The sequence below is a fragment of the Vombatus ursinus genome, unplaced genomic scaffold (assembly GCF_900497805.2).
Source record: "Vombatus ursinus unplaced genomic scaffold, bare-nosed wombat genome assembly UNPS02014770.1, whole genome shotgun sequence".
In the NCBI taxonomy this organism is placed as follows: domain Eukaryota; kingdom Metazoa; phylum Chordata; class Mammalia; order Diprotodontia; family Vombatidae; genus Vombatus; species Vombatus ursinus.
The window spans coordinates 27,409,586-27,430,824 of record NW_020954548.1 but is presented as its reverse complement, the minus strand read 5'-3'; the positions used below and the strand labels follow the sequence as shown (position 1 = coordinate 27,430,824).

Below are 21,239 nucleotides of genomic sequence, written 5' to 3'. Positions count from 1 at the left end.
ACACACATTGTCTCTGTACATTCTTCCCTAGCCAACTGCATTCCAAGGTTCAGTTTAAGTACTGACCTTAAGAAAAACTTCCTGAAGAATCTAAACAGCATCAATTTATCTCTTCTCGGAAATCCAACTACTTTTGCTTGTATTGCACAATTAAGTCCTTTGCAAGGTACCCATTTTCTATTTTCTTTCACATTTGTAAAACAAGGGTAGGGATCATATGATAAGTTTTTTTTTAATGTCCATGTCACTTCTCAGGAGAACTGGGCACACGTCAGAGGAGGGGCAGTGTGATGCAGCAGTAGAAGTGGTGCACCTCTGACCCTTGGATTTGGAAGACTTACATTCTAGGTTGTGGAGGGGATGCTTTACTGGCATTGTGACTAATGTCAATGGAAGTTATTCCCTTCTCTCAGGAGCTTCACTCATAAAATGGGAAAAATAATATCCATGCTTCCTTTTTCACAGTGTTATGGTGAGGAAAGTGGTTTGTTTTTTTTTTTTTTGGTGAGGCAATTGAGGTTAAGTGACTTGCCCAGAGTCAAACAGCTAGTGAGTGTTATGTGTGTGAGGCCACATTTGAATTCAGGTCCTCCTAACTCCAGGGCTGGTGCTCTATCCACTGTGTCATCTAACTGCCCCCAAAAGTGCTTTGTAAATTGCAAAGTGCTACATTAAAGGCGGCAGTAGATAGAGCACTGGGCCTGGAGTCAGGAAGAACTGGGTTCAAATCCAGCCTCAGATACTTACTAGCTGTGTGACCCTGGGCAAGTCACTTAACCCTGTTTGCCATAGTTTCCTTACCTGTAAAATGAACTGGAAAAGGAAATGGCAAACCACTCCAGTAACTTTGTCAAGAAAACCCCATAAGGGCTCACAAAAAGTTGGATGCAACTGAACAACAACAACAACAACAACAATAAAACATTAAAGTAGCATAAATGTCCTTGGAGGAGGTGGGTAAGCCACTGCAGTCAAAAAACACCAAACTTAGTTAGACCTGGATACATAGTCCTCTGCCAAGCTCACAAGTGAAGACTCTTCAGCTTAGTAGGCCCTCCCAGAGTTTAGGATACACCAGCCTAATCCTCAAATACTTGAGGCTACTTTCATAACATGATGTATCAGCTATAAATTTTATTGGAAGGCTTTTAAAGCAGTTCCCAAATAGATACAGAATGCAGAGGAGGATGACAATAAGTTATACCACTAAAACATCCTTAATCTTCCATTCCAGTCTCATACCTCAAATAAGTTATAGGGTTAAATGGTACTTTTAATTTTTCAAAGTACTTTCTAATCTATTTTTACCATGTCAAGCTCAAATAACCTTGGGAGGTGATAGGCAGGCATTATTTAGCCCTATTTTACAGATGACAAAATGTGGCAAGGTGGAAATAGAGTTGGTAGTTGAATTTAACTTTCCAATTCCAAATATGAAGATAAAATAACTTGGCCAATATCACAAGAAATATCTATGGATTATTTTTGTTTTTCTCTCCCAGAAATCCAAATTTGGTGCTATGTTAAGGCTCGGAAATTATGCTAGACCCTCAAAGGCTATTATAAAAGCCCATAACTTCTATCAGGATCTAACAGTCTGTAAAAATTTTGAGTAGTCTTAATGACAGAGTCTGTACCTGATGAATAAACTCATTAAGTATGGAGAGGCTCATATCTGGGAAAATGATCATTAGCTGATAAAAAAAAAATTATGGCTATGGAAATTCATGAAAAAAAAATCACCCTACCCTGTGCATCTTTTTTTTTTCTACTTCTATAGTCAGAGCTGTAGAACGGTGGAAAAGGGCACTGAGGGTGCTAAGAAGTACGCAGATTTAGACACTCTATAAATAAAACTTGGTATTCTAAATGTGAAACCACTATCTAATGACCAACAAATTTACATACTATTGAAAGAACTTAACTACAACAATATTGACATTCTTGCAATCAATAAAAGCAAATGACAAAAGGAACTTGTAGCTAAATGGAAGGATGGGTCACTGCTAGAAGCAAAAAAATGAATTGCCTTTATTGTGTATCCAAAGGCAATAAGAAAAATTATGGAATATTTGGTTATCTCATCTTGCAGTGATCCTTTATATGCAAAAAGGCCACTATGAAGATAATTGGCATGTATATACCATCATCTGTTACAGAGAAAAAAGAATTAGAAAAATTCAATGTAGAACTATAAAGATTTGCACATTCTAAACCAAATCAACATATACTTTGATATCGGTGACTTCAACACATTATTCAAAATTTTTGAATGAAAAATCATTGAGCACTTACTATGTGAAAAGTACTTTGCCCCACATTAGAAATACAAGTACAAAAGCAAAGACAGTACTGACCTCAAGGAGCTCATATTCTAATTGGAAAGATAACAATCACAGGGGAGTAGTCACCAGGGACAATGAGAGAGTGAGATCATATACAGTTAGTTAATCTCTTAAGGTCTCTCTGAAGAACTTTGGAATAGATTGTGAGACATGGGAGACACTGGCAGAGGACCACCCAGCAGGGCAGGCCCACTTCAAAGAAGGTGCTGTATGCTATGAGCAAAGCAGAATTTCAGTACCTTAAAAGAAACATAAGATGTACAAATTTAGAGACATCTCCATTCCAAATGTTCACATGGACTATTTGTGCCTGACCTGTGGGACAGCCTTCTGAGCTCATATTGATCTCATCAGCTACTGCTAGACACACTGTATGCCTTGACCCCAACATAGTGGCGTCATTTTGGTCCTCTCCAATAATGAAGGATAACAAGCAACTAAGCAGTTAGTCAGTCAACAAACGTTTATTAAACTCTCACTATGTGCCAGGCACTGCACAAAGCACTAGGGATTTAAAGACAAACAAACCCAATCTTTGCCCTCAAAGAGCATATATTGTAATGGGGAAAATAATATGTAAGTAACTAGGTGCATACAATATATATTCAAAGTAGACTAAGGTAATCTGAAAGAGGGAAACCATTAGCTATGGGAGTATGGGGAGAGGCTTCCTGCAGACCTTGACATTTGAGGCTGAATCTTTAAAGGGGCCAAGAAAACAAAGAGGTAGAGGTGAGGAGGTAGAACATTCTAGATATGGAGAATAGATAGTGCAAAGACAAGGAGACAGAATATGGAGTACAATGTTCAAGGAACTACAAGGAAGCCAACGCAGCTGGATCATGGCATATGAGAAAAGGAGTAAGATATAAGAAGGCTGGGAAGGTGGAAAGAGGTCAGGTTATCTTGAACCTTAAATGTCAAACAGAGGACTTTATATTTGATTCTGAAGGAAATAGGGAGTTATTGAAATTCATTGACAAGATTGACATGGTCAGACCTAAAGCTTTAGAAAAATCGGTGGCAAATGGAATAAAGTGGGGAGAAAGACCACTTAGGTCTCGCCTAAGATAAAAGGACCAGTTAGAAACCTATTGCAGCAGACCATTTGAGAGGTGATAAGGGTTGAACTAAGGTTGTTGCAGTAAGAATGGAGAGAAGGGATAAGATTAATAGAAGGGATGTTTGCCTTGGAAAGGAGAAGGGCTACCACTTCATTTTAGACCAGAGAGAAGATACTGGAAGGAGATACCTGAGTGATGTGAGAAGAGAATGAATGAATGAATGAATAAAAAAACATTTAAGTACTTACTATGGGCAAAGGAGGACGACAGAAAAAGGGGGATCTCTTAGCAAATTATCTCAGTTTTGCTAATGAAATGTGAGGCAAGATCCTGGCATAAGAGGATGGAGGGAAGGAGTGCTATGGGAAGTTTGAGGGAAGAAGAGGTTTGGAACACCTCTGGAGAATTGGGATAATGAATCAATTGGAGAGGAATAGTATGCTTACCTATAGTGAGGGCCCAGTTGAGATTAAATAATATAAATGTGTAGTGGAACCAGTCAGAATAATTTTGGTAATAGGGGAGTAGATTGACATATATCCCTTTCCAGGAACAAGAGCGGTGTTAATTTGATAATCATTTCAGGACAGGAAAGTAGGTGCTGACCCTTGGATGGCAACAAGAATAGCTAGGGAGAAAGGAGTAAAATGAAGCATGGCTATGGCTATAGGCCCATCGAGGTACATACTAATCAGGACAGTAGATCCCCAGTGCAGATGTCTTGGGGATGAAGGATTAAAACCTGCAGGGCTCAATTTCTGGTCTGGGCCATAAGGTAGCTGGTGATACATCAAAATATCTTTTATGAAAATTTGAGTTAGGCTTACACAGTTGATCCTCTACAGGCACATAAATGACTGAAATGTAAGGTATGGAGAATAAAGTATCCCATCATATTTGTTTGTGGACTATTAAATTTTCTTTGCTTGGTCAGGCAAAAGACAACCTCAAATTCCAATAAGGAGTCTTCATGCATATTTTAGGATAACCTGAGATCCCTTGATAAATGGAGTTCCAGAATTAAACATTCAATGGATCTCTATTAATGTCAAAAATGCAAGGAGACACATTTTCCTAAGAAGTATTTTTTTGATGTCCTCCAGGGAGTTCAAATGGACACAAATATCTTCCCAATGCTTCTGTCAGGGAGTTATTGTGTTGATTTTATCAAGCCTCGGAACAACACAGAGCATCCTCAAAGCAATTCATGATCTTTTAAAAGAGATCCATGAGAAAGGGAGAGGGAAAATGCATGGATGAAAGAATTTTTTTTAAAGTCTATTGTTTATATAATTAGATGGAAAAGTAGTCCATGAGTTAGAATATTCAGTACACATATTTGGGAAAAGTACTGAAGGTGCGTTAGGCTCAGAATTGAATAGGAGTAAATGAATGCCCTATATTATGTTCAGAAAACTATACTGTACTTTTAATTGCTCCCAATTTGCTTTTCAGCACCAAAATCTATCTTTTTAATGTAAATGGGCTTCCAGTGATGCTGTATAGTTGTCAACCTTAGAATATTAACCATTCTAGGAGGGATTGGGTAGGTAAAGGGAGGGGAGGGGAGGAGGAGATGCCCAACTGGAACTGGCCAGCTGGGTCCCCATTGAGGCAGCTTGGACTACTCACAGGTTGTGGTTTGTCCTTCGTTCTCAAAGAGGACCATGACCATCAGGAAGATGGTGACATGATTTGCAATTGACTTTGACTTGAGTCAGGGAAGTCTGTGCCTCCTCCACCAGCCTCACTTTCTCCTCCAGAGTGCCAGGTATTATAAAAAGAAAAACAAAATTCTATCTCCAATCCTACTGATAATTAGTTGTTTGACATTGTCATTGTCATTGACATTTGACATTGACATTGACTACCAACAGATTTGAACTCTCTGGGCTTCAGTTTCCTTGTCTATAAAATGAGGGAGATAGGACAAGATGAACTATAAGATTCTTTCTAGCTTTAAAATTCTAACTTTTTATAATATTCCACCAATATTTTTGTCTCCATTTGCAAAGAAATAGCCAGAAGGACTCTCCTCAAATTGGAGCAATACTTTTACATGCCTATTTGCAAAGAGACATATTTCTGTATACAGACTTCACATATATGTAACAATAGACTTTCCATAGATAATCACTAAAATAAATTAGGCAGTAGATTTAAACAGAGGTCCTACTGTAACTTAAATGTAAACAGCAATAGAAAAGGACCATAATTTTTTTTTCCAACCACAGTTTTTAAAAATTGACAAAAAGTTAATTCAATTGCAATTAGTGATACTTCTTTATTTCCCCACAGCCAAGGGAGTTAGTTTCTTTTCTCATGCTTCTTCACAGTCTTTTGGAAGAAAGATGGAAAAGAAACAAATCTGTCACAGTTGTTCACAATATTATGGTAAACAATTATACAGAGATGATTTCAGAATACTTCAAAAGCCTAGTTTTCCACAAATGACTTTCCAAAATAAGTTTTTTCATTTGTTTACAAACTTTGTATGAATTAATTCAAGTCTAACAATTAGAAGTAACCTAGAAATCTGTGATCTATAAGGCCCATTAGATGATACAGCAATGGTATACTAAATTCTGGGAAATCTTTGTACAAGTCAAATAACACAAGAGCAAATCAATAAATTCAATCAAAAAGTATTTCTTAAACATCTTTTATGTTTCAGGCATTGTGTTGGGTGCAGAACAAAAACCAAATCATCCCTGCCTTCAAGGAGCTTACATTCTATTGGGGGAGACAATCACAGTCATATATAGGTACATATGTGTGTGTGTGTGTACGTACACCACACATACACACACACACACACACACACTAATTTAGGGATGCATAAGGCACTAGACACTGGAGAGATTAGGAAAAGTTTCATGTAGAAGATGGCACTTGACACTTGAATAGTGTCTTATAGGAAATTAGAGATTCAAAGAGGTAGAGATGAAGAGGGATTACATGGGGTACAAGCTAGTATAATGAGGCAGAGGAGGGAGATGGAATATCTTATATATAATCTGCTACTGTAATACTTTCATAAAAAAAAAAGGTGGGCAAAAAAGAAATCCAGTTTCCTACTCTTTTAGCGAAGAATTACCTCCTACAAACACGTTGAGAGGTAGTGTATTCTCAGTTGTGTTGTACACTCATTCAGTTGATATGTGCTCACTGACTCAAATTTGCAAAACTGTTATGATGGCAGTTAATTGTCCATATTAACAGCCAGAACAAGGTCAACACTGTCGTAGCATCAATTTATAACAATTACACATTTTCCTAAGTGATGACACATCTCTGTGAGGGCTGTCATCACCTCTTGAATGAGATTCCATGCACTGCTGATGATGTATGTCATGGGGACTCCTATTGACATTAGCATTACTGAACTAGTATTAATTGAGCACCCACAGGTTGCACAGCACTTTGCTCAAGGGTTCATAGCAGAGATCAGATGCAGGCCTAGATCTTCTGAAACATCATCATCAAAAGGCATTTAATATCACACAGAGGAGGAAATCTGATTTAGTTACTAGTTAGGGAATAGCCATTAGCTTGGCACTATTCCAATCCTATGCATTACAGAAATTTAGAACTCACCTAAGATAAATTCAAGGAAACAAGAATCAGAAATATAGAGGGCAAAGTGAGAATTGGGAGAAAAAAATAAAATGACCACAAATGGCAATATTACAAAATTCAGAAAGTTAACCTTGGGTTAAGCTAAAAAAAATGTTGAAGGAAAAATGCTACAAACTCTACTCGCTTTATTTTAAAATCTACTTAAATGGTAAAAAGAAAGACTCTATTGACTAGTTTTTATATTAAAACTCATATTATGATAGATATTTGTTGCTAAGTATAATTGACAGCAGTGTGATATCCTGTGTAGGAAGATGATATTACTAATCTATGTCAGTTAGGAAGGCTCTTTGGTTTGGTTGTCTAGTAATAGTGATGGATGTGAAACATGAAGTCATCTTCACTAAATCACAGACTAAGAGTGGGGAAAGGTCATCTATTCTAATCTTATTATTTTACAGATGAGTAAACTGAGGCCCAGAAAAGTAGTCACATTGATAGAATGCAATTTGCAGAGCCAAGATTCAGACACAGGATCTCTCATGTCAGCACCATGTTGCTTGTATCACCGTACTGCCTTCCTGACCCATGCTTACATTTAAGATGGCTAATTAAGGATATAATATGATGTTAGGGAGTAGACCCAAACTAACTGGGTTGCATCAGGATTAAACCTGTCTATCTCTGGATTCACTAATATGGTACTCACATCAAATGGGTTAACCAAAGGAAACAAATTCAAGACATTTTATTTTACTTCCAGTACTTCCTCTGAGTAAGTCCTAAGCTTAAGCTTGGTGAAACAGGCCCTGTGCTCAGATTTTGAAGATGCTACACTAATGTTTTGTGAAGTCCCTGTTGTTGCCATGGTAAATAAACTCTATAGGAACTTTTCGTATGCATTTAATTGGTCAGTGTAGAAACAGTGAATACAAAAAGGAACATTTTCTTGATAAATTATAATAACTAATAATTAGGAAATAGGTAGATAAGTGTTTTCTCTACAACAATTTTACCTTAGGGAGTCTCATTATACCTTAAGACAAACTATAATAAGGCATACTTTAAAACTGAAAGTTTAACATGCTTGCTATGTCATTGCTAAACATATACCCCAAACAAGTCAATAGCAAAAAGAAAGGTCTCTCGTACTCCAAAATGTTTATAGCAACTTTAATAGGAAAAAAAAGAATTGGCAACAACATAGATGTTCATTGATTGAAAAATGGCTAAACAGCTTGTGATTCAAAAATGTAATGGAATATCACTATGCTGCAAAAAATGGTGAATGTGATTTAACATAGAAATGCATGGAAACACTTAGATGAACTGATGCAAAGTGAGGTATGAAGAACCAGGAGAACAATATACAAAATGACCACAACAATGTAAATGGAAAGAACAACAACAACAAAACAACTGAAACTGAATGCTGCAAAATTATAATGAGCCATCTTGGCCCCAAAGAAGAGATGTAAGAAGGTCCTTTCCCCAACTTAGTAGGTGTTTAATGAATACTTGTTGACTGACTGATTGCTCAAGTTCATCACACAAAGAGAAGTAACAAAGGAGGATTCAATCCAGGTCCTTTGACTATAAATGCAATAATCTTTCCAGTATACCATACTACTTTCCCATGTTGTCTGTTCAAAACTTTCTTTTCTCACCTCAAGTCACCAAAGCACTCTCACCAAAGGATTCTGTCTTATATTTTGCTGAGAAATTATCTGATATCCTCTTTTCCTTTTTTCTAGTCTTAGAAAAAGAAGAGGTTCAAGGCCAATCCCTCTGTTAGTGTCCTTGACTCCTTTCCCATCTTGTTTGTACACAGTTGTTTGCATGACATCTCCTCCATTAGACTGTGAGATCCTTGAGAGTAAGGACTGTTTTTGGCCTTTCTTTGTAGTCTCAAGGACTTAACACAGTGCCTAGCACATAGTAGATGTTTAATAAATGCTAGTTGACTGACTGACTAACTAGTCTTTGAGACCAGAGACTATTCCCCACACTATTTCCTCTAGGAAAGTGACATTTTAATCATTCCCTCTATACTAAAATTTTGATTTCTTTATCCACTAGTTCCTACCCTATTGCCTAATAAACATGAATTTCCTTTAAAAAAAAATCTTTACTTGACTTTACCTATCCCCGCAAGCTATCATTTTATATAGATTATACCTTTCTTAGAGAAGAAAGTTATCTCTACTTGTTTCTATTTCCTTACAACCCACTCACTCCTGGATCCCTTGTGAATGACATTCAAACCCACAATTTGACCAAATCCACTTTTTCCAAGATTACTAATATTCTTTTAAATTCTGAATCCAATGGCCATTTCCTCAATTCATGTCCTTTTTGATCTCTTCACAGTGTTTGATACTTTTCCCGTTATCTTCTTTCTTCCAACTTGGGTATTTGGGACGCTCCTCTCTCCTATTTCTTCTCATAGCTGTCTTCTCATAGTACCTTTTGCTGAATCATCATCTATCTCCCACCCTGAATTGTAAATGTCACTTAAGACACTGCCCTGGTTCCTTTTCTCTTCTTTCTTTGCAAGTTTTCCCTTCTTAATGAGCTCATCCGAATTTATGGATTTAATATCATCTCTAGACAGATAACTCCTGAATCTACAAATCTAAACCTCATCTTTCTCCTGAGCTCCAGTCCTGAATTTCCAATTAGCTGCTTGACATGAATGATCCATGTGTACATCAAACTCAACATTTCCAAAACAGAATTCATTATCTTTTCCCTCCAAACCCTTCCTAATCTCAATCCAATAGTCAATTCAACTCTACACTGGCCCTGGCTCTCAAATCCTTTGCCCCTCTTTTATCAATGCTCAACCCCAACCCTGTCTGTCTTTTCTGTTTCTACTAATGAGCTACTGAACAAAGGTGGCTGGATCCACTAAAATGTCATCTAATCTCCACTGGGTCCTCACTTCAGAAGACAATCCTGTTATCACTCCCTATTTTCCCTCCCCATTACTTCCAGGATTAAATATAAAATGTTCTGTTTGGCTTTTAAAGCCCTTCATAACCTGGCCCCTTTCTACTTTTCCAGCCTTCTCATACCTTACTCCCCTTCACCTACTCTGTGATCCAGTGACACTAGCCTCCTTGCTATTGCTTACATATCCATCTGACTCCCAGCATTTTCTCTGGCTGTCTCCCGTACCTAGAATGTGCTCCCTCCTCATCTCTGCCTGCTAGCTTCCTTTCAGTTTCAGCTAAAATCCAATTTTCTGAAAGAAGCCTTTCCTAGTCCTCTTTAATCTAAGTGTCTTCCCTATGACACACTTTTCAATTTATCCTGGATCTATCTTGTTTGTACATAGTTGTTTGCATGTTGTCTTCTCCACTAGATTGTAAGCCCCTCAAGAATAGGGAGTGTTTTTTGCCTTTCTTTGTATCCCCAGTACTTAGCACAATGCCTAGCACGGAGTTATGTTTCCTAAATGCTAGCTGACTGAATGGACTGACTAATTGGTTTTCTCCCCCCATTCATCACAGAGGCGCTTTCAAACCTCTTTTCAAGTCTCTCCACCTCCTTCCTCTCAACTGAGGACCTTGCTTCAACTTCACTGAGAGAATGGAGAGCACTCATTGGGAGCTCCTTCTTTTCCCTTTCTCTTCATCTTAAAATACTTTGATAGCACCCCTATTCTAATCTGCTTAGCTCTAATCTATGAAGAGTTCTTCTCTTCACCAAGACAAATCTCTATGCACAGCTGGTTGCATCTTTTCCTGTATTCTCCATTAAACTATCCCTAGAATCATCACCTTTTCTCTCTAATCTTCAGTTTCTCCTTATCTACTGCATCCTACCTTGCTGACCAAGTCTTTGCCATCCCAAAAAAATACATCTTATCATCCCCCCATGCTAGTGCTCTACTTAAGCTATCATCCCATATTTCTTCCCCTGCTGTCAAATTTCCAGAAAAAGTTGTTCACACCCTTTCCTCCATTTCGTCTTCCCTTGACCCCATCAAACAACTGAAACTAAATTCTCCTAAATTACCAATAATCTCTTTAAAAAATAAGTTTTCATTGATATCTTTTCTTTTTTTACATCCCCTGCATTTTCCCCCAGGATTCTTTCCTCATCCATCTCCTAGAAAGTCAACTTATGTAATAAAGAATATTTTTAAAAGAAAACGAGGAAGAACAGAAAAACAACCAGTAAAACTGATCAATATATTGAAAAGAACAATGATCTTTCAATTGCCAAATCTGATGACTTCTCAATTTCTCTGCAGCATTTGATACTCTTTTTTCTGGGATTTCATGACATTGCCTTTTCTTGGCCCTGGCTCCTAGCTGACTATTCTTTCTGAGTCTCCTTCATTAGTTAAAATTCTATATCATACCCCTAACTATGGATGTACCCCAAAACTTGATCCTGAGCTCTATTCTCTTCTTTCTCTATACTCTTTCACATGGTGAAAGTGTATTATGGATATTAGTTTCCGTGGGTTTAATTATCTCTATACAGATGATTCTTGGACTCATATATTTAGTCTAGGTTCCTTTTCCCAAGCTCCAGTTGTGCATTTTTAACTGCCTTTTGGCTACTTCAAAAACATCTCATCTTAAACTCAACACATCCCAAACCAAACTCATCATGGTTTCCCCACCCCCTACTTCAGAACTTCCCTATTGCTTCTAAGGATTGCAAATCTGAGTATTATTCTTGACTTCTCATTTGCCCTCATCCCAGATGTCCAATCAGTAACCACATCTTGTCATTTTCCCTCCACAATTATTTTTCACATGCATTCTCACGCTCACAAGGGCACCACCCTAGTTCAGCCTCTCATTAGCTCTTGCCTGGACTACTGCAACATCCTCTTAATTGACCTCACTCAAGCCTCTCCCTTTCCCAATTCATCCTACACACAGCTGAGAAAGTAATTTTCCTAAACTGCAAGTCTAGTCATTTCACTCTCTTATTCAGTAAACTTCAATGTTTCTCTATTGCCTCTAGGATCAAATAGTATATAACTTCCTCTGTTTAAATTTTCCCTTTTCCATGCCTTTGTATAAGTGCAACCTGGTCCCAACTTACCTTTCAAGCCTCATTCTACATTGCTCATCTTCCTGAACTCTACTGTCCAATTGCAGTAGCCTCCCCTTCTGTTCTTCACCCATGACATTACAGCTCTCATTTCTGCACCTTTGTACTGGCTACTTCCTGTGCATGGAATGTACACCAGCACCAACTCTTTGAATCCCTGCTTTCCTTCAAGGTTTGGCTTAAGAGAAACAGTCTGTATCAATGTCAAACAGAAACAAGACTACTCACCCATACATAAGGATCCCTGCAGGCTGAATATTGTCTTAGAAAACCATTAGTCACATTATCTATGTCCTATTGTATTATTTGGCTGGGGGGGGGGCGGGGGCGGGCAGGAGGTGGGGGGGGGTTGTTAAATGTTTTCCAATTATATGTTAATCAGGTTTCTTTGTTGCAGCCTGAGGTTTTTGACACCTCTGGTCTACATGAAAACATTCTAGGTCTCCCAACCTGTTTGTATTCTCCCTCTCAATCTTTCTATACCTTATATTTATTTTATATATCATCATTTATATATATATATGTGCATATATACACACAATCTATATATGTGTATATATATGTGCATGTGTGTATATATATTCATTTATGGACCTTTACTGAGAGAATATAAGCTTCTGGGGGGTAGTGACTTTTAACTTTTGTTTTCTTTATCCCCAGTGCCTAGCACAAAGTGCTTAATGAATGCCTGTCAATTGATCCATAAGACCTTCTCCCGATCTCAACTTTAGCCCTTCTCAGATTTTACCAGGATCTCTTTGTCCCTCAATATCCTTGCCAATGCCTCCTTTTGGTTTTCTTTCTAGTGCCTGGATGCTGATTTTTCCTCCATCCCCATCCTTGCAGGATGTAGCCTAGAAAGCCCACTCCACCAGTCCCAAGGCTTGTGGACTTGCGATCCTCTAAGTTATTAGTTGAGGTGAGGAGGAAATGGTCACTCATGTTACTTGGATGACAAGGGGGTCATCAATTAGAATTCTTCAGGTAAGATGTAAGACTCCTGGGCCTTAACAACTGCCCTAACACGGGGCTCCTCAGATCCCCCAAGAATAGTCATCTATTACGATGATGAATTCTAAGAATCTCTGGGCCTTGCTATCTACTATGTTGCTACACTCTAAGCATCAGAGGGTATTTTCAAACCTCCTGCACCTGAACCCTCCTATCTGAAGAACTCGGATGGATTTTCTTTTCTTTCTTTTTTTTTTTTTTAACAACATGCATTTATGAAATGCACACTATACATACGGCACAAAAATGAAATAGTCTTTGCCCTTGAGGAGCTTACATTCTCTCAGCAGATTTTACTTTTCATTACTTAAAATCTGTTATTATCTCATTCATGTAGACAATGACTCCAACAGTACAGATGACAACTGTCCTTGCCCTCTTTATTCTGTGTAACTGTTGGCCATGTTCTCCCAAAATTCCTCCATAGGGCAGCATCCAACATGATGGAGGCTTTCTTCCTGATCTTTTGATGTTGTCAATAGAGCCCTACAACAAGTGTTTATTAAACTCCTACTAGGTGCTCTAAGTGCTGGAGATACAAGTGTAAGGAAAAAGACAGTCCCTGCCCTCAAGGAGCATATATTCTAATGGGGAAAGATAACACAGAAAAGGGGGCTAAAAGGAATGGGTGGGGAGAGAATGAAGGATGGTTAGTCTCTGCCCTTCCTCAAATGGGATTCTGGGAAGAACTAATCAAAGGAAGAAAAGGATTGAAGGGGCAGAGGAAGAAGGCAGCTAGGCATGACTCTGAGCAGGAAGAGATTTTAGAGGCACCTTAATTCAACTCTCTCATTTTACAGATTAGATTGTATTTCCAGATTATATCTATGATCCACCCAATAGAAATCTATAATCCTATCCCTCCCCATGATTTCATCCAGTCCTCTCCCATCTCTGCCTTTCTCCAGACTTAGAATGGATTTCACTGTCCCAACCCTCATTGCCTTCAAGGCCTAGGTGTTTTCATTGCCCATAAGAATCATTACAGTTAATACTATTAACAGTTTGGAGTGTGGTTAGCTGTAATCAAGAGGAAGAATTAAGAGACCATGAAATGGCAGGACAAAAGATGCAGCTTGGCCTCTATGAGGGAAAAAGCTTCCTTTGCTTAAAATTACTGAAGCCAACATTCATCTGGGCCAGAGGAATGAACAAGAGAACTTCTGGAAGCTCCGACTGTTGAGATTTAGGGCTTTAGGGGTGCTGGAACCCCAGAATCACAACACATGGGTCCCATCCGAAAGATTTCGACCCAAGCCTTCTTTCAGCCAAAGACGAGGTTTATTAGAACATCTGTCACATTAAGCAGACTCTTAAGGAGTCTGAACACTAGTGAGCTAGATTATAAGAATCTGAGCAGTGGCTAGATTTTAAGAATCTGAGCACCTTAATGGAGAAAAGATGGACCTTATATACAGAAAGACTGTGGGAGAGATCTAGGAGTGGCCAAGTAGTCTGCTGGGACTGTGAGGTAATAGAATGCCAGGGACCTGGACCATGTGGCCAAGGGAGAATGGAGCCTAGCTAGGATTAAGGGTGGGAAGTGGCCAGGGGCCATAGGGAGGTAAGGCAATGGAGGGAAACATTAGTTTCCCCATTATGTTCCTTTGAAAAGGAATGTTACCTGAGTCTGGCTATGAGGTGGATTTGATACTGAATGGTTGGAAAACTGAATTATCTGAATCCATCAGAGCTAAGGATCTTTTATCCTGTCATATTTGGCCCCTGCAGTCTTTTCTGTCAGATTTGTGTCTTCCAGACTACAGGACATTCACCTACAGTTGGTAGCAAACAGTGGGTACCAGCCTATGTCCCCCCATCGTTCCCTGGATGTAGCCTGCGCTCCTTTCCAGTCAACCTCCTCTCTGATTTTCCATTTGCATGCATATCCACTACTTAGCACTGTTCTTGGCATATAGTAAGGGCTTAAAAATGCTCATGCTCATTCATTCATTCATTCATTCATTCATTCATTTATTCATGAATCACCATCCCTTTAATCACCCACATTTGTAAATTAGGCATCATCCTTGATCCTTCATTCTCTTTTATAAGAGATATGTAATGAATACCAAGTCTTGTCATTCTATTACCATGTCTCTTGCATCTATTTCCTTCTTTCCACACACACACACACACACACACACAAACACACACACACACACACGTTCACTGCCCTAATTCAGGCCTTCATTATCTCTTGTGTAGACTAATAATTCTGCCATTCTCTAGTCTCTTCCCTTGATCACAGCTACAAAACAGATATTCCTAAAGTACAGGTTTGACCACCTTACTATCCTCACCAAGAAGCTTCAGTGACCCCCATTGCCTCTAGGATAAAATACAAATGTCTCTTTTTGGCACATGAATCCCTTTCCAATCTGGCTCCAATTTGTCTTTCTAGACTGATTTCACATTGCTAGCCCATACATTAAGTTACAATAGGTCTGCTTTCTATAACCTCCAATTTCCAGGCTTTGTACCTTTGCACAATCTATGTCCCATATCTGTTCCTAGTTCCTTCTCTTTAAGACTTAGGCCAAGTGCTTCCTCCTACCTAAGGCCCTTTCCTGATGCCCTCAGGTATTAGCAATCTCCCCAACAACCTCCTCTCTCCCTTTAAATTACTTCATATTTACTTTGTGTACATTTTATATTAGCTTATCTGAATCAATGTTGTCCTCTCCTTCCCCCACTTACACACCTAGGAATGTAAACCTATTGAGGGCAAGAACTGTTTCTTTTCTTTTCTTTCTTTTTTTTTTTGTAATCATCCCAGCACCCAGAATAGTTACTGAAACATAGTAGGTACTTGATAAGTGCTTGTCAAATTGAACTGAAATGGGAGGAATTTATCTAAAAGATAAATAATATTTCAGTCCAATGAAGCACCACGTCAGACACTTAGACATTTTTTCCAACCAAACTGCCTTAAAAAGTTTCTGATGTACTTACATTGCTCCATTTGTGTAGACTGTATCGCTTCCCTCCACATACTGCACCTGAGCTGGGTAGACATGCTGCACCTGCTGTACAGTCTGTACTTGCTGTACCTGAAAAATAAATACAAGGGATATTGTGCTTTGTGATATGGATGTAGACTATTAAGTTTGCTCTAATGGTTGCTGTAAGATGCAATCACGTCATTAAAAAAATAAACCACTAGATAGACAGTAATTTAAATTTAAGTTCTTGTTAATTCTGGATGAAGCAGAGTGTTTAAATTAAGGCACATGATTTCTGTTTTACATAAATGCACACACTTTAAAATGTTTGGGTTTATAATTCTGAAAGGTTCGTGTCAGTGGCTTCAGTTGAATGCAGTTCTTAAGATGCTCATTATCACTTCAATAAACTAAAATAAAATGAGAATTTCAGACATACATATAAAGCTATATAATACATATGTACTATTAACATTGCTTAAGAAAAAAGGATTCTTGCCAGTATAACTAACTGGTAAATAATATGCAAGGCTTTATTTCAATTGCTGGTATTCACAGCTGCTAATTAGCATCATTACTGAAAGAAAACCACACAGAATGATCACACAAACTTATAATGATCTTAAATTATTGATTTTATAAATTAGAGTATGTCATTTTTTGACAGGAGACCATGAAGTGCCCACAGATAACCACAGTCCAATATATGCTGCCTTGACTACAATTTCCAAGGACCCTGGTTGACTGAGAAAGGCATTTAGTTGGCTACCATCTGAACTGTGAGCATCGTTAAGTTTTATTACAAGAGATAGTTTGATCAAAATAATATTAACCTCATACAGTTATAGCAAGCAAAACATGAAATGCTCTAACAATTCTCAGGTCCCACTTAGGCTGCATAAACTATGCAAATCAACTTAATTAGCATAAGTGCCCAACTGGCAAAGTTGAAAAAAAAATTAAAGGTTGTACAAATCATCATCAAACCAAAGGCTTCTCCACTTCACTGACAAGTATTAACGAACCCACATAGAGCACTGTAGCACTTCCCTCAAAATAAAACAGTGCCAGACTTTTAAGTAACAAAAATATTTTTTGTACAAATGAAACAGACCACTGAAAAACTTTTGATATAAATCTCTTTCTATAATCAGAAAAAAATCATCATAGATTGCATAAAGAATCAGGCAAGATCAGACAATGAGTTCATTGTTTGACTTTACATATATATGAAAATAAGCTTGTTGGAGGACATCTCTCAAGATTTTTGTATTTTTCTCTACCAAGTCAAATTACTTTTCTAATCAATTAACAATTAGAAGGAGATTTTATGTCCTACACCTCTCAGTAACACTCCCTCCATAGGTGCTGACCACATAGTCTGTCATACTGCGTGAATGTTTATGGTGTCCTTCTAAAAATATTCCACAAAGGGATCTATCCCATATGCTAAACATTGCTTTATTTATTGAAAAAGTTGTCTTAAGAGCTGTTGGAAGCTCTTGAATCTGATTTTACAACCATTGAAATAAAAAGATATTGCTCAGACATCTATATCTATAGCTCAGATATCTAAGCACTTTTCTGCAACCTAAGTGTTTCTTCCTTAATGAAGAATACTAAAGATATATGATTTAGCTATAAAATGAAAAAGATTTTGCACAAACAAAATTAATGCAGTTAGAATTAGAAGAAAAAGTCAACTGGGAAAAACATCTTTGCAGGAAATTTCTTAGATATTGGTCTGATAGGCAAGATATAGAGGGAATTGATAGAAATATTTAAGAACAAAAACCATTTTACAAAAAGTAGTCAGAGTATAAGTAGAAAGTTTTTGAAAAAAGTTATATAAGCTGGCAGTAACCATATAAAAATATTCCAAGTCACTATTAACAAGAGAAATGTAAATTAAAATATACTCGTCAGATTGACAAGGATTTCAAAAAAGGAAAATGACGTTTGTGGAAAGGGCTGTAGGCACACCAAGGTATCATTGGTTTAACCATTCTGGATAGAAATTTGGAGCCATACCCCCCAAATCACTAACTTATATATACCCTTTGTTTTGCTAGGCATATTATACCCCTTCCCCAAAGGGTGAAAGACAGAGGAAAAGGACTGATATATACAAAAATATTTGTAGCAAAGGACTGAAAATAAAGTGAGTGGATGTCCATCAGATGGGGAATAGCTGAGCAAATTACAGCACTGTATATGACAGTAATAGAATATCATTATGCTATAAGAAATGATGAAAGGAACAGATGGATTCAGAGAATATGAACTGAGGTAGAGTGAAGTGAGCAGAACCAAAACAACTATTTATTTAATAACCACAACATTATAAATGAAAACTTTAAAAACTTTAAAAACTGTGATCAATATGACCAATCATGACTCCAGAAGATTGATGAAGCATGCTTCCTATCTTTTGTCAGAGAGATGATGGACCTACATTAGGTGCAGAATACAAAGTACATTTTCAGACATGCCCAGTGTGTAATTATTTTTTTTTTTTTGCTTGACTACTTTGTTATAAGAGAAGGCTTTTATTTGGAGGTGGAGAATAGCGAGGTGATGTGAATGGATAGTGAAAATTGATGGAAAAAAAAAAGAAGAGAGAAAAGAGCATCAATTAAACATTTTTAAAATATTCAGAAGAGAGCCAAAGGAAGTTCAGAAGAGGACAGAGACAAGCAGGGTGTTATCATGTTAAATCTAATATTCATTTTAAAAATACTAAGCTGTATATAATAATCAAGTTTCCACATAAGATCCTCTTTGTCTGTTCTTTGTATATTGAAATGTTCATGTTGTTATGTTTTTTAAGTTCATAATAAAAAGGGGAAATTAAAAAAATGCTTCAGAATTTAAAAGACCAAACCATCATATTGATCCTATCCTTAAGAACAAGCTCCCCATTGTCTTTCCACAACAGCAACAAATAGTTATTGAGTGCACAGTACATATAAGATGAAGACATAGCCAGGCTGTTCTAGTGGATAAAGAACTGGTCTTTGACTCAGGATGACTTGAGTTCAAGTGCTGCTTGGACACCTACTAGCCATTTGACCCTGGGCAAGTCACTTAACCTTTCAGTGGCCTCAGACAACTATCTAAAACTATCTAAAAAATGTTGCAAAACAGTTGCTGAACTGCACTGGTGGATGGATTTTCTTCAGTTGGGGGTCCTCTACACTTTCAAAATCACACTAATTGTTTTTTTTTTTTTGTACAGAGGAGAGGTCTAAATGACTTGGCTGAGCAGCTGCAATTCACTGTCCATTAATTAGTTCCACTTGAAGAGTTAACAAGGTCACTTCATTCCATTGAGGCCAGCCTTACAATTCCTCATGTATATAGCTTGCTTATTCTTGCCTCATTTCCCTTGCTCTTAGGGTTCTCTTCCTTCCTAAAATGCCTTCCTGCAGAAAATATGTTTAACAATAAATATCTATTACTTTATTCAGAGCCAGATTCAATATTTATTTCCTTTAAAAAATATTTTCTTGATAAACTTATGGGGGTGGAGCCAATAATCACAGGGGGAAAAAATGCTCTAAATCATTATTGATTAGAGAAATACAAATTAAAACAACTCTGAGATACCACCTCATGCCTATCAGATTGCCTAACACAACAAAAAAGGAAAATGACAAATGCTGGAGAGAATGTGGAAAAATTGAGACACTAATGTACTGCTGTTGGAGTTGTGAATTAGTCCAACCATTCTGGGGAAGAATTTGGAACTATGCCCAAGGAGCTATAAAACTATGTATACCCTTTGACCTAGCAATACTGGGTGTGTATCTCATAGAGATCAAAGAAAAGGGAAAAGGACCTATTTGTACAAAAGTATTTATGGCAGCTCTTTTTGTGGTATCAAAGAATTGAAAATTGAGGAGATTGAGGAATGTCTGAATAAGTTATAGTATATGATTGTGATGGAATACTATTGTGCTATATGAAATGATGAGCAGAATGGTTTCAGGAAAAACTTGGGAAGACTTAGACGAACTAATATAAAATGAAGTAAGCAAAACCAGGAGAATGTTGTACATAGTAATAGCAATATTATAAGGATGATCAACTATGAAATAGCTACTCTGATCAAGACAATGATCCAACACAATTCCAAAGGACCCATGAGGAAAAATGTTATCCACCTTCAGAGAGAAATGATAAACTCTGAATGCAGATTGATGCATACTTTTAAAAATGTTTTTCTTGCTTTATTTTCTTTAATTGTATCTTCTTTTGCAACATGGCTAATATGGAAATATGTTTGCATGACTTCACATGTATAACTGATATTAAATTGCTTGAATTCCCAAAGAAGAAGAAGGAGACACAATTTGGAATTCAAAATTTAAAGAAAGATTGTTAAATTTGGTTTTGCACATAATTAGGAAATATTTAATGAAATAAATAAAATATATTTTTAAAAGTCTTCTCTTTTCTCCATTTTAATTTTTAATTTATTATTTTATTTAATTTTCCCCATCTTAAAATAATCCCTCCCTTGCTTTGAGCACTTACTATACTCAATGCACATTCTACCCCACTGCCATGAACACACTTATATTCTCCAGCAGTTTCATGTATGAATTGAACAAAATATCACCCTGATGATCAACTAGTAAAAAAAAAAAACAACCACCACATTTATTATGTTTGCAGTAAGTGGCAGACACTGTACATGTGCTAAGGATTTAAAGAAAATAAAACAGCTTCTGTCCTCAAGAAGCTTACATTCTAATGGGAGAGATAGCATGTATACATATGGAGGTACAGAATATACCCAGAACGAACACAAAGTAATTTGGGGAGGGAGAACAATATTACTTGTAGATGGTGGCAACTGAGTTGAGTTTTAAGAGAAATTAAGGATTCCAGTAGGCAGTGGGGAGGGAGGATTTTTAGCTTGAGCACAGCCAGTGTAAAGCCTCAGCGATGGAAGATGGGATATTACCTGAATACAACAAATCTGCCAGGATGGATGGGTTGTAGAATGCAGGCAGGAAAGTGTCAGGTTTTGAAGGGCTTTAAATCCTGGAGGAGCTGGTCCTACAAGTAAATAGGGAGTCACTGGATTTTGTTGAGGTGAGGAATGTAACGGTAATACCTAAAGCATTAGTAAATATTACTTTACCATCTAAGTGTAAGATAGATTAGAGTGGGGAAAGAGGGAAACCAAATGGAAAAGTACTGCAAGA

The 21,239-nt window shown here is 37.4% G+C and overlaps 1 protein-coding gene across 2 annotated transcripts in view; it reads right to left on the bottom strand.

The window, feature by feature from the left end:
• RFX3 (regulatory factor X3) overlaps positions 1-21,239 on the bottom strand; it is a 324,392-nt gene that overhangs the window by 118,987 nt on the left and 184,166 nt on the right. For both annotated transcript variants that reach the window (XM_027862977.1, XM_027862978.1), the window contains exon 3: positions 16,034-16,131. In XM_027862977.1, the coding sequence (XP_027718778.1) occupies positions 16,034-16,131 (98 nt within the window). The remainder of the gene's footprint in view (positions 1-16,033; positions 16,132-21,239) is intronic.